General features: G+C 49.1%; 1 protein-coding gene across 3 annotated transcripts in view; it reads right to left on the reverse strand.

The window, feature by feature from the left end:
* Positions 1-1,419: 1,419 nt before the first annotated feature.
* Positions 1,420-12,704, reverse strand: part of LOC143297002 (uncharacterized) — a 16,109-nt gene continuing 4,824 nt past the window's right edge. For all 3 annotated transcript variants that reach the window (XM_076609115.1, XM_076609117.1, XM_076609116.1), the window contains exons 4-8: positions 11,435-11,605; positions 9,739-9,901; positions 5,616-5,908; positions 2,972-3,157; positions 1,420-2,391 (exon numbers count right to left, since the gene is read on the reverse strand). In XM_076609115.1, coding sequence (XP_076465230.1) covers positions 2,341-2,391; positions 2,972-3,157; positions 5,616-5,908; positions 9,739-9,901; positions 11,435-11,605 — 864 coding nt within the window. In that variant the 3' untranslated portion in view covers positions 1,420-2,340. The remainder of the gene's footprint in view (positions 2,392-2,971; positions 3,158-5,615; positions 5,909-9,738; positions 9,902-11,434; positions 11,606-12,704) is intronic.

A 12,704-nucleotide genomic window follows, 5' to 3' on the forward strand; every position in this document is an offset into this window, starting at 1 on the left:
CGCACCCAGGTCATGACTCCTGGATGCCCTTGTATTGCCGCCTTTTCTTTTTCCTTTTTTTCCTGGTCCTTAGCAGGTTCGAACCCGGCCGCGCCTCCAGGCGGGGTGGTCGCCACTTCCGAGTCAGGACTGAGTAACCTTTTCTGGCAGACGTTTTGACCAGTGAGCCATCGTACGCCTAGTTTGAGTACCTCGACCAGATCCAGCTGGAACTCTTTTCTGCTGCTTCTGCCACTGCCTTGAGAACCCATGTCCTCTCTCTGCCAGCTGTTTCGAGGCTGTAGGCAGATGCGCCCACGAACCCTCTTACACCAGTCTCAATGGCGAGGACTTAGGCTTGGAAGCCGGATTATACTCATATAATAACCACGCACGCGCGTACACACACTGACGCAAATACTGACACACACGTACGTGCACACTCATACGCCGTCACTGAGAGAGTCACACACAGACATACACACACGCGCTCACTCACTCACTCACTCACTCATATACATCAGAAATGTGTGTTCTGTCTTTCGATGTTGAGTATTTGGAAAGCAGTGGGAATAAAAGAACAGTATAACGTGTTCTTGCACGGAGGGGTCTCATCCTCCTGCTTATTATAATGTCCGAGTAGAGAGGGTGAGTTTGGTCATTAAAAATTTTCTCAAATCTGTTAACTGTTACAGGTACATATCGTCAAAACAGTCTCCTTTTCTGCCCCCTCTCCCTCCCCGTTTTTCAAATATTCTTGTCAAGTCAATCTTCGTCTTGTTGTGTCACACATCTCCCCCCCACCCCCACACCCCCGTCCTCCCCTCCCACCCGAACCCACTCATCCACCTTGTTCCCAATAATTGGTTAGTTAAAGAAAAGGTGTATAACTATCGAACTTAATTATCTCTGTCTGAATATCTCTGCACGTTGGTCTAATGGCATGATAGGTTTTAAAAACTCGAGTGTTTGGTGAAAAGTTAGAACTCGCCAAAAATAATTTGTACCCCAAATCATTGTTCGCAATTGTTTGTCAACAGACCGCTTCAGCGATCAAGGGTTGAAGAAACAATCAGTAAATAACTAATCATCACGATTGATACATTGATATCTACACGACATGTGATGATGCATTTCATGGATATGTGTGCTTTCACTTTCTTTCTTCGCTTCAAAGAAAAGCTCTTTTGCTTTCAGATGTTGTCGAGCGATCAGTGATAACCATATCGATTAAACTGCATTCCACACAGAATGACACTGATTGTTGAACAGGCGGACAGAAAGACAGATAAGCAAGCAGGAAGGTAGACAGTTCTGCAAGAACAATCTTACTGGTCACCACTGAAATACATTTAGGCGTAAGTTGAAATAGAGACAGACTGACTAAAAGATAGATCAACTCCTTTCATCCCAGATCAAAAATACCACACAAAACCGATACTGAGATCAAGACATTTTATTTACAATATGTAATTCGTGAAACAACAGCATGCTAATTATTGATTACGGCTCGTTACAAGATAGCTAGTTTATCAGTTATTTCTCTCTCTCTCTCTCTCTCTCTCTCTCTCTCGCGCGCGCGTGTGTTTGTGTGTGTGTGTGTGTGTGTGTGTGTGTGTGTGTGTGTGTCCATTATATATATGTATGTGTGAGTGTGCGCGCGCGCGCACGTAAATGTGAGAGACCGAGAGAGCGCGCGCATGCTTTCGTGCCGTGTTTTGTATGTGTTTGCATCTGCTTGCATACTTTTGCTTACGTAAAACTACGCAAGTGTTTCACACAAAAAGTGCCATATTTTGTGAAAATGATTTTTTTGTTCTTGACCACTACGTGATTATGATACTATTTAGCAAGTCAAATAAATGTGTTTTCGCATTCTATTAATGAACGGAAGGACGACAGATGGATGAATGAATCAATGAATAAACTGTTAAGCAATAAATATTGTGTGTATCAACTCCCTCTCTCTCTCTCTCTCTCTCTCTCACACACACACACACACACACACACACACACACACACACACACGCACGCATATCTAAATGAATACAACGATGCAGACACATTTGTTCCAGTGAGCCAGAAAGAAAGAAAGAGAGAGGGATAGACAGAGAAAGGAGAACAAAGAGAGGGAGAGAGAGAGTGCCAATGTAACCCTCACTCATTCATCCAAACTTCAACACATTATAGCCAATAATGTATAGAAACTACACAACTCCAGATACGACAATCATAAGTCATCACAGCCCCTGTGAATAAATAATCATCGATCATAGCGACCACAAACAAACAACCATCGGTTTGCATCAGCCTTGTCGTTCATGAATCATTGTTGAATTGTGCATCTGACAACACGGGAATTCAGGTCTTCTTCTTTCCCCCGGGCTTGCCATCTTTGATGATGTTGTAACTCTGGAAACAAACCATTGATGGTCAGTATCAAAGTTCGTGAACAGATTGCAGTCCCCTCTTCTCACCCCCCATGTCTCTCCCTTCCTCCAACACTTTTTACTCTTGTCTAATATTACCTGGAGAGGAAAGATGTAAAATTGAAGATTACTACTACACCGTGAGAATGTCTGGGAGCGGAGAGGACTAAGCGCAACCACCAAGCTGAAGGTCTACTGTGCAGTGGTCCTCACCACCCTCCGAGTCCTTTACGTCAGCGAGACGTGGACTGTCTTTGGTATTTTATTTTCGTGGTGTTTTTTTTTTTTTTTTTTTTTCGCGTTCCCTTTTCTCCCACACTGATTTGCCCACATGCAATGTTTGCACATCAGTGTTTGTTGGTGTTTTGGGTTTGTTTTTGGTTGTTTGTTTGTGGTTTTTTTTTTGTCTTTTTTTCGTTCTCCACTTCCCCATATTGACTCGCTCACATGCAAAAGGTGCAAAGTCTGTACCTCGTTTGTGTGTGTGTGTGTGTGTCTGTGCGTTGTGTTTTTTTTTCCGCCCCCCCCCCCCCCCCCCTTTTCCCCTCTCCCAAGTGACTCACCCACACGTAAAAGGTGCCGGCGCCGGCGGAGGTCTGTCGGACCTTGTCCTTGCTGCAGACCTTGAGGTGGTCCTCCGCTCTGTGCACCTTGGCCTTCTTCATGGTGCGCGGGTCGAACTCCTGGATGCGGCGGATGATGCTGCCCCGGCCCTGTCTCCGCAGCAGGCTCTGGATGTACTCCCATTCCTGAGTGTGGGTGTGAAGGGCGATGGTTAGTTATGATGGTTTTGTGGGCTATATCCACATTTCTTCCTATGTGTGTGTGTGTGTGTGTGTGTGTGTGTGTGTGTGTGTGTGTGTGTGTGTGTGTGTAGGGAAATGGCGAGAGAGAGAGAGAGAGATTGAAAGGGGAATGGATATTTATGATCGTTTGTGGGCTGATTCCATATCTTCTTCCTCTGTGTGTGTGTGTGTGTGTGTGTGTGTGTGTGTGTGTGTGTGTGTGTGTGTGTGTGTGTGTGTGTGTGTGTGTGCGTCTGTGTGTGTGTGTGAAGGGGAATGGTTAGTTGTGATGGTTTTGTGGGCGATATCCACATTTCTCTCTCTCTCTCTCTCTCTCTCTCTGTGTGTGTGTGTGTGTGTGTGTGTGTGTGTGTGAAGGGAAATGGCGAGAGAGAGAGAGAGAGAGAGAGAGAGTGAAAGGGGAATGGTTATTTATGATGGTTTGTGGGCTGATTCCATATCTTCTTCCTCTGTGTGTGTGTGTGTGTGTGTGTGTGTGTGTGTGTGTGTGTGTGTGTGTGTGTGTGTGTGTGTGTGTGTGTGTGTGTGTGTGTGTGTACGTCTGTGTGTGTGTGTGTGTGAAGGGGAATGGTTAGTTGTGATGGTTTTGTGGGCTATATCCACATTTCTTCCTCTGTGTGTGTGTGTGTGTGTGTGTGTGTGTGTGTGTGTGTGTGTGTGTGTGTGAAAGGGGATGGTGACTTTTGATGGTATGTGGGCTATATCTACATTTCTTCCCCTCCACTCACTCCTCTGTGTGATTGATGAGCAAAATAATAAAAGAAAGTTTTCCCTTCAAGTTAAATGCCGTAATAACCGGTATAACTAATTATATGCGTTAAACGGATATCATGCAAAATCTCAGTACAACTAAAAAGTAGATAGGAGAGAGAAACAGAATAAGCACGAGAGAGAGAGAAAGCCGGAGATATATATATATATATATATATATGTATGTATGTATGTATATGTATATGTATATAGTGAGACTCGAGACAGAGACACAGAGAGAGAGACAGTACAGACAGAGAAAGAGAGAAAGTGAGTGTTGTTGTTGCTAACTTTACTCCAGCCTTTGAGCTCAAAGTGTATACCCCTATACACTGCTGTTTTGCTCAATGCGACTGGCTTCAGTATCACAGGGTCATGACGATCTTCCGACTGTCACGGAGAGCACTTTCGTAGAAGACACAGCTGGTTGTGAGTGTACGTGTACGGATGCACGTCGGAGCAGGCCTTTTATTTGTTTGGGTGTTGCGTGGATACTATGAAGGGCGGTGTGTTTGATGATAACGAGATTGACAATTTGCGTCTGTTGAATGGTCTGTTCTTTTTTTTCTTTCTTTTCCCTCGGTGTGTGTGTGTGTGTGTGTGTGTGTGTGTGTGTGTGTGTGTTGTTGTTGTTGTTGTTGTTGTGTTATGTTGTGTTGTGTTATGTTGTAGTGTGTTGTGTTGTTGTGTTGTAGTGTGGTGGTGGTGTAGTGGTGTGGTGGTGTGATGTATTGTGCTGTGCTGTGCTGTGATGTGCTGTGTCACAAATACAATGCAACGCAACGCAACACAAGAAAACACAAGATAATGCTGCTGGACAATGTAAGACACGACAGACAATACAACACAACACAATACCGGCAACACAACACAACACCGGCAACACAGCACAGCACAGCATCACAACACAGCACAACACAAGACCAGCAACACAGCACACCACAACACAGCACAATACCCACAACACAGCACAGCACAACACCGGCAACACAGCACAGCAGAGGACAGCACAGCTCCACAACACAGCACAACACAAGACCAGCAACACAGCACAACACCGGCAACACGGCACAACACCGGCAACACAACACCGGCAACACAACACAGCACAGCACAACACCGGCAACACAGCACACCACAACACCGGCAACACAGCACAGCACAGCACAACACCGGCAACACAGCACACCACAACACCGGCAACACAGCACAGCACTGCACAACACCGGCAACACAACACAACACTGGCAACACAACACAGCACAACACAACACCGGCAATACAACACAACACCCGCAACACAACACAACACACCACAACACAGCACAGCACAACACCGGCAACACAACACCGGCAACACAGCACAGCACAACACCGGCAACACAACACAACACCGGCAATACAACACAACACACCCTACCACAAGACCGGCAACATAACACAGCACATCACAACGGTGGCAACACACCACAGCACAGCACAGCACACCATACCACACCATCGGCAACACACCACAACACCGGCAACACACTACAGCACAGCACAGCATAGCACAGCACCCCCCCCCCCCTCTCCCCCCATCCTACATCCCTCACAACAACAAAAAAAAGAACGAAAAAATGACCATCAACAACAAAAAACACATCCTGACCCCGAGCTGTCGCTCCCGCTCCCCGAGCAGTAGGTAGGTGGCCTTCATGACGCTGTGCACTAGGGGCCGGGGCCGCTTGTAGCTGTGGATCTCCGACACCGTCATGGGCTTCAGAGCCAGCACCTTGTGCACGTACAGCCTCAGCCGCCTCAGCAGACTCCTCAGCTCCTCCGCTTCCTGCAGGGTCTCCCCAGGATCGTCGTGCAGTTCCGGGGACACCGGAGACTCGTTGGCGGCGTCGATGGCGGCCTCCAAAGCGTCCAGCTTCTGTTCCTGGATGGCGGCTTGCAGGGCTGGTCGGTCAGTGAACAGAAGGTCGGAACAATGTGGTTCAGTAAATGTGTTTTTGTTTGGTATCGCGCTGAGTCTTGCGCTGAGACAAATCAGAGCGGAAGGGAACCTCACCGGGTGAGGGTGTGGGTGAGGGTGAGAGTGACGGGTGAGGGTGACGGGTGAGGGTGACGGTGGCGGGTAAGGGTGACGGGTGAGGGTGACGGGTGAGGGTGACGGGTGAGAGTGACGGGTAAGGGTGACGGGTGAGGGTGACGGGTGAGGGTGACGGGTGGGGGTAAGGGTGACGGGTGAGGGTGACGGGTGAGGGTGACGGGTAAGGGTGACGGGTGAGGGTGACGGGTGAGAGTGACGGGTAAGGGTGAGGATGAGGGTGACGGGTGAGGGTGACGGGTGAGAGTGACGGGTGAGGGTGAGGGTGACGGGTGAGGGTGACGGGTGGGGGTAAGGGTGACGGGTGAGGGTGACGGGTAAGGGTGACGTGTGAGGGTGACGGGTAAGGGTGAGGATGAGGGTGACGGGTGAGGGTGACGGGTGAGAGTGACGGGTGAGGGTGACGGGTGAGGGTGACGGGTGAGAGTGACGGGTGGGGGTAAGGGTGACGGGTGAGGGTGACGGGTAAGGGTGACGGGTGAGGGTGACGGGTGAGAGTGACGGGTAAGGGTGAGGATGAGGGTGACGGGTGAGGGTGACGGGTAAGGGTGACGGGTGAGGGTGACGGGTGAGAGTGACGGGTAAGGGTGAGGATGAGGGTGACGGGTAAGGGTGACGGGTGAGGGTGACGGGTGAGGGTGACGGGTAAGGGTGACGGGTAAGGGTGACGGGTAAGGGTGAGGATGAGGGTGACGGGTAAGGGTGACGGGTAAGGGTGACGGATGAGGGTGACGGATGAGGGTGACGGGTGTGGGTGACGGGTGAGGGTGACGGGTGAGGGTGACGGGTGAGAGTGACGGGTGAGGGTGACGGGTGAGGGTGACGGGTAAGGGTGACGGGTCGGGTGACGGGTGAGAGTGACGGGTAAGGGTGACGGGTGAGGGTGACGGTGACGGTGACGGGTGAGGGTGACGGGTAAGGGTGACGGGTCGGGTGACGGGTGAGAGTGACGGGTAAGGGTGACGGGTGAGGGTGACGGTGACGGGTGAGAGTGACGGGTAAGGGTGACGGGTGAGGGTGACGGGTAAGGGTGACGGGTGAGGGTGACGGGTAAGGGTGACGGGTAAGGGTGACGGGTGAGAGTGACGGGTAAGGGTGACGGGTCGGGTGACGGGTGAGAGTGACGGGTAAGGGTGACGGGTGAGGGTGACGGGTGAGGGTGACGGGTCGGGTGACGGGTGAGAGTGACGGGTGGGGGTAAGGGTGACGGGTAAGGGTGACGGGTAAGGGTGAGGGTGACGGGTAAGGGTGACGGGTGAGGGTGACGGGTGAGGGTGACGGGTCGGGTGACGGGTGGGGGTAAGGGTGACGGGTAAGGGTGACGGGTAAGGGTGAGGGTGACGGGTAAGGGTGACGGGTAAGGGTGACGGGTAAGGGTGATGTTGACGGGTAAGGGTGACGGGTAAGGGTGATGTTGACGGGTAAGGGTGATGGGTAAGGGTGATGTTGACGGGTAAGGGTGACGGTGACGGGTGAGGGTGACGGGTAAGGGTGACTTTTCGGGTGAGGATGACAGGTAAGGGTGACGGGTAAGGGTGACTTTTCGGGTGAGGATGACAGGTAAGGGTGACGGTGACGGGTAAGGGTGACGGGTAAGGGTGACTTTTCGGGTGAGGATGACAGGTAAGGGTGACGGGTATGGGTGACTTTTCGGGTGAGGATGACAGGTAAGGGTGACGGTGACGGGTAAGGGTGACGGGTAAGGGTGACTTTTCGGGTGAGGATGACAGGTAAGGGTGACGGGTAAGGGTGACTTTTCGGGTGAGGATGACAGGTAAGGGTGACGGGTAAGGGTGACTTTTCGGGTGAGGATGACAGGTAAGGGTGACGGGTAAGGGTGACTTTTCGGGTGAGGATGACAGGCAAGGGTGACGGGTAAGGGTGACTTTTCGGGTGAGGATGACAGGTGAGGGTGACGGGTAAGGGTGACTTTTCGGGTGAGGATGACAGGTAAGGGTGACGGTGACGGGTAAGGGTGACGGGTAAGGGTGACTTTTCGGGTGAGGATGACAGGTAAGGGTGACGGGTAAGGGTGACTTTTCGGGTGAGGATGACAGGTAAGGGTGACGGGTAAGGGTGACTTTTCGGGTGAGGATGACAGGTAAGGGTGACGGTGACGGGTAAGGGTGACGGGTAAGGGTGACTTTTCGGGTGAGGATGACAGGTAAGGGTGACGGGTAAGGGTGACGGTGACGGGTAAGGGTTACTTTTCGGGTGAGGGTGACAGGTAAGGGTGACGGGTCGGGTGACGGTGACGGGTAAGGGTGACGGGTAAGGGTTACTTTTCGGGTGAGGATGACAGGTAAGGGTGAGGGTGACGGGTGAGGGTGACGGGTAAGGGTGACTTTTCGGGTGAGGATGACAGGTAAGGGTGACGGGTCGGGTGAGGGTGAGGGAACGGATGAGGGTGACGAGGTCAGTGGTGAATTGAAAGCGAAAGCTCAATGTGTCTGAATCATGTGAAGTGATCGGTGCTTAAACTGGTGTTCGCTCTCGAAATAAAAAAACCGACTGCCCTAAAAATATTTTTTTAAATATATATATATATATATATATATATATATATATATATATATATCTTAAAATTAAAAAGAAAGAAAGACGAAAAAAAAGAAAGAAAAAAGAATGAAAAAACGAAAAGGCAATAACCATAACCTATTCCTGAAGAAATTATAAAAAACGTATTCTTAAAAAACTGTGGAAAATAAACAGTAACAACTATTGACTAATCCACTAAAAATTTAAAACGTATTCTTCTGATGAATCAAAAACATGTTCACACACACACACACACACACACACACACACACACGACACACGCACAGTATTTCATCACGTGCTGCGTATTCTTGTCACTTTTCGTTGCTTTCGATTCGTCTTTTTTTCTTCTTCTTTTTTTTTCTCATTTTCACCCATAGGGATAATTAATTCTGGACTAATAAACATTGCTTTGCTTTGCCTTGCCCTACCTTGCCACACACCCCTCTGTGTGATAGTCGTGTCGGACTATGAGCATCACAACAGCAGAGGAGACAACTGCTGTCCCGACTATCTGGGCTAGGATCTGATTATAGTGGAGAATAAGTTACATCCTCACTCCCTCGGCCAAAAGGGTTTAAGGACAGTCGGCGTTGGGAAGGTTCCCAAAGGCCAGATTGCCCCCAAGGCTGCAGCACTAAAGAGACAGTGCAATCTTGCCTCCTATTTTGAGTTATAGCCCTTCACAGAAGACTAAGCTGTAAATGACTTACCATTGTAATGGAATAACCATTGATCATACAGCTCTCACTCTGCTGTTGGCTCAACTGTATGCTTATGTTTTGGCTAGTATGTATAGCACAGTTTGACGTTAGTTTACAGTTGGGCCAACAGCAGGGTGAGAACTGTATTATCAATGGTTTCTCCATTGCAATGGGAAATCACTTACAGCTTAGTCGTTTATGAAGGACTATGACTCTCAAACTAGGAGGCAAAATTGCACTGGCTGTTAGTGCTGCAGCACTGGGAGCTAGTTGGCCTTTGGGAACCATTCCATAGCCGACTGCCCAGAAAGTCGGGACAGCACTTACACCTTTGCTGTTCTGATGGTCATAGTCGAAAACGACTGAGTATCATGCATAGGCTTATGTCAGTCTGTGATATAACCTCTCTCTCTCTACCACCACTGTAACAAACCCACCCTGCTCGTGCAGAGAGACGAGCACGCGCCGTGCACGCGCCAGGTCCGCGCTGTTGGGCAGCTGGTTCCTCTCGTAGTCACTGATGGCCTTCTCCAGCCTGGCCAGGTCCCTGCTCTCTGTGGCCGCCACCAACTCCTGTCGTAGCTGCTCCTCTTTGCTCAGCTGGTCACAGTGGAGAAGAGATGTGTGCACACGCGTGTTACATAACACGATGCGTGTAGATTTTATGTGGTATGTGTGGGGGATGGCGGTGTGTGTGTGTGTGTGTGTGTGTGTGTGTGTGTGTGTGTGTGTGTGTGTGTGTGTGTGCGTGTGTGTGAATCTACTGAGTTACCTACACAGTTATTTCAAGTTCCTGACAAAAGGAAAGTTGTGTTGGCCTATTCAAAGAGAGAAGGGGGGAGGGAGGGAGGGAGGGAGAGAGAGAGAGAGAGAGAGAGAGAGAGAGAGAGAGACAGACAGACAGACAGACAGACAGACAGACTGACAGAGAAAGACAGACAGAGAGAAAGACAGACAGAGAGAGAGAGGGGCAGATAGAATGAGTGTATGTGTGTATAATTCAATTTAACGCCTTTCAGCTTTAAGTGATGTTAGACGGAGTTACCTACACAGTTATTTCAAGTTCCTGAAAAAGGAAAGTTGTGTTTGCCTTTAAGAGAGAGAGAGGGGGAGGAAGGGACAGAGAGAGAAAGAGAGACAGACAGACAGACAGACGGTGGGCCAAATAGAGTGTATGTGTATATGTATGATTCAGTTTGTCTTTCAACTTAAAGTGATGCTAGACGGCAGAAAAAAAGGGGCCGGGTGGGAAGTGTGCCGGTGTGTGTGTGTGTGTGTGTGTGTGTGTGTGTGTGTGTGTGTGTGTGTGTGTGTGTGTGTGTGTGTGTGTGTGTGCGTGCGTGCCGGTGCGTGCATGCACATGTGCGCGTTTGTGTTTGTGTGTCTATGTGAGTTAAGACTTCTTCGAAACCATTCTGCGCATACAACCTGCTGTGTTTCTTCAAACTGTTTGATGTCAATTTTCTCTGCATGGTTTACTCGCCTCACATTATACACACAGCTTTCCCCACACAATGCTTTCTGTGTTTGATTTATGTGTGATGTTTGTGTGCATGGAAGAAGGCAAGTATTTCAGCTCCGCTTGGTTTCGGTGGTGTGTCTGTGTTTTGATTTTCAAGTAGAGCTTAAAGTGTCCCAACAGGTTTCTTGACTGGGGTGGGTGTGCCGGTCGGACTATCTCGTGTGCTCGTGAATGTCTCCTGGCGACGGGCTGTGTGAATTTCTGTTTCTGTCTCCCAGAGAATGCATGTCTATTCAATGTATATACACACACTCTGTATATGTGTGTGTGTGTGTGTGCCAGTGTGTGTGTGTGTGTGTGTTGCAGTGTGTGTGTGTGTGTGTGTGTGTGTGTGTGTGTGTGTGTGTGTGTGTGTTGCAGTGTGTGTTTGTGTGTGTGTGTGTGTGTGTGTAGAGTGAATGTGAGTTAGTGAGTGTGTGCGTGTGTGCGGTGGGGGTGGGTGGGGGTGGGGGTGAGGGAGCTGGGGGGAGAGTTGCATTGGTACATGTGTGTGTGTGTGTGTGTGTGTGTGTCTGTGCAAGTTAAATTCTACAGCAATAATCGGCATCAACACATGTGTGTGAATACGTGCACGTGCCTTCGCGCGTGTGTGCATTCTAGTACAGATATACCTTCTTGTTAGATTCTCCGGCTGAATCTTCCAGGCTCTTTGATTTGTCCCGCCCCTTTCTGTCCTGGGGGGCAGACTTTGGGCGGGGGCGTTCCTTTCCCTTTGTCGTCGTCTGTTCTTTCTTCGTTCCTTTCTTTCCCTTTGTGGTCTGTTCTTTCTTCGTTTCTTTGACCTGCACGAACGCGACAAGCTGGCTGGTGTATATATTCAATATACATATTACGGCACGGTCAATGATAAACCCATGCTCTAGTGTTCTCGTTTTCAACAACGGAAAGACTGGAAGAAACTGAACACCAAAAGCCTGCCCTCAGTGGTTACACTTTGCACTCAGTGATAGCTGAATGGAAAGGGATGAGGGACGGGTCTGGACGAGGTAAGAGTGGGGCGGGGAGGGTTGAGAGGAACGGGGAGGGAAGTGTGTATTAAATATATTCCATTAGTTCTACATTTTATTAGTCATTTGTTCCGTCAATGGGGGCTGGTGGAGAGGGCGTGGAGGGACTATGGATGAGGGAAGGGTTGGGAAGAGGTAAGAGTGGGGCTGCCGGGTGGTGGTGGAGGTGGGCCGCAGTGTGTGTTAACTATGTTCCACCAGTTCTGCATGTTATCATTAGTCATATATTCTTTCAAGGGGGCCCGGGGGCAGGGGGGGATGGTGCGGGAGTGAGGGGGGGGGGGGGGGGGGGGGGAAGGGGAGGGGTCGGCATTACTCACTGCAAGCCTAAATTTGTCACAGTTTGCTTCGAAGTTGAATGTTCTTCGTGCACGGCTGTTCTTTTTTTGTTTTGTTTTTTTTTCCCCAGACTGATGTGTTGGCTTTATATGACTCTCGCGTGTGTGTGTGTGTGTGTGTGTGTGTGTGTGTGTGTGTGTGTGTGTGTGTCAGTGTATATGTATATATATATATATATATATATATATATATATATATATATATATATATATAAACAGTAGTCTTGACATGACATTAAAAGTTAATCGTAATGAATTAAGATGCAGCAAATTTTCGCTGTATAACAGCTTCTTCAGACAATAAGACATGCCAAGAGTACTGTTGTTCTTATCTTTATATTTTACCGGTCTCCGGTGATAATTACCTAAGTTCTTTCCACAAGGAGCGGAGCCCAAGTCATCAAGAGAGTGTGATCTTCTTGTATGTACGAGTGTGTATGTATATATATATATATATATATATGTGTGTGTGTGTGTGTGTGTGTGTGTGTGTGTGTGTGTGTGTGTGACAGAGTACGTGCTTAATCTTTTCTCTC

Source organism: Babylonia areolata, chromosome 22 (assembly GCF_041734735.1).
Source record: "Babylonia areolata isolate BAREFJ2019XMU chromosome 22, ASM4173473v1, whole genome shotgun sequence".
In the NCBI taxonomy this organism is placed as follows: Eukaryota; Metazoa; Mollusca; class Gastropoda; order Neogastropoda; family Buccinidae; genus Babylonia; species Babylonia areolata.